Source organism: Phaethon lepturus, unplaced genomic scaffold (assembly GCF_000687285.1).
Source record: "Phaethon lepturus isolate BGI_N335 unplaced genomic scaffold, ASM68728v1 scaffold17455, whole genome shotgun sequence".
NCBI classification, from domain to species: Eukaryota; Metazoa; Chordata; class Aves; order Phaethontiformes; family Phaethontidae; genus Phaethon; species Phaethon lepturus.
Window position 1 is genome coordinate 22,990 of NW_010538824.1, and position 685 is coordinate 23,674.

A 685-nucleotide genomic window follows, 5' to 3' on the forward strand; every position below is an offset into this window, starting at 1 on the left:
TGAACTCTACCTTGATCTGGGAAATAAAATGCATCCCAAAACGACCGGGGTTACGAAAGCTGATTGCAAGCCTGAATTGTGATGCTTTGAGGCATGTGTATGGTGAGCTGAACGTTCAGATTCAGAAACCGTGAACAAAGGTGCAGCCTTTATCTCTCATATAGCTATATTTCAAAATACCATGTTGGGGGGCAAGGGGGGAGGAAGAGGTAGAAATCTACCAAATTGTTAATTTGGTCATCCTTGTGCTGAATAAAATTCCATAGAGAAAAGTAATCAGTAACGCTGGGGAGAAGTTAAAAAAGCACAGATACATGTAATTAAAGGCAATTCTAGGCCGTATTATTCCTATAGTTCACTTGTATTTATGATCTTTTGCATTAGTGCTGCAAGGGAATCTGAAAAGCTCCATTCACCAGAGTACTCTGAACTTTAGTTTTAATTAAGGCCTGATATTTCACTGAAAAGGTAAAAAAAAAAAGAACCCAGTGTTATAAATTCTTAGACTGAATTACACAACCTTACGGTAGATCATTCAGGCTGCAATAACAACAGGTATTTCTAGCTAAAGAGGTTGCTTTGTCTTACAATGTTATAATTTTCCAGTTCATGGAGAGCTCGCTTTGCTGGAAGCATCTCTCAGAATGTGTTATCTCCAGAATATTCCCAATTCCTTGTTTCCTCC

General features: G+C 38.4%; 1 protein-coding gene across 1 annotated transcript in view; it reads left to right on the top strand.

Moving 5' to 3' along the window:
- F13A1 (coagulation factor XIII, A1 polypeptide) overlaps positions 1-134 on the top strand; it is a gene marked incomplete at its 5' end in the record, with an annotated part of 21,149 nt that extends 21,015 nt beyond the window's left edge. The window contains one exon of the mRNA XM_010286955.1: positions 1-134. This exon is cut by the window's left edge and continues 32 nt beyond it. Within this exon, the coding sequence (XP_010285257.1) occupies positions 1-134 (134 nt within the window).
- Positions 135-685: the final 551 nt, after the last annotated feature.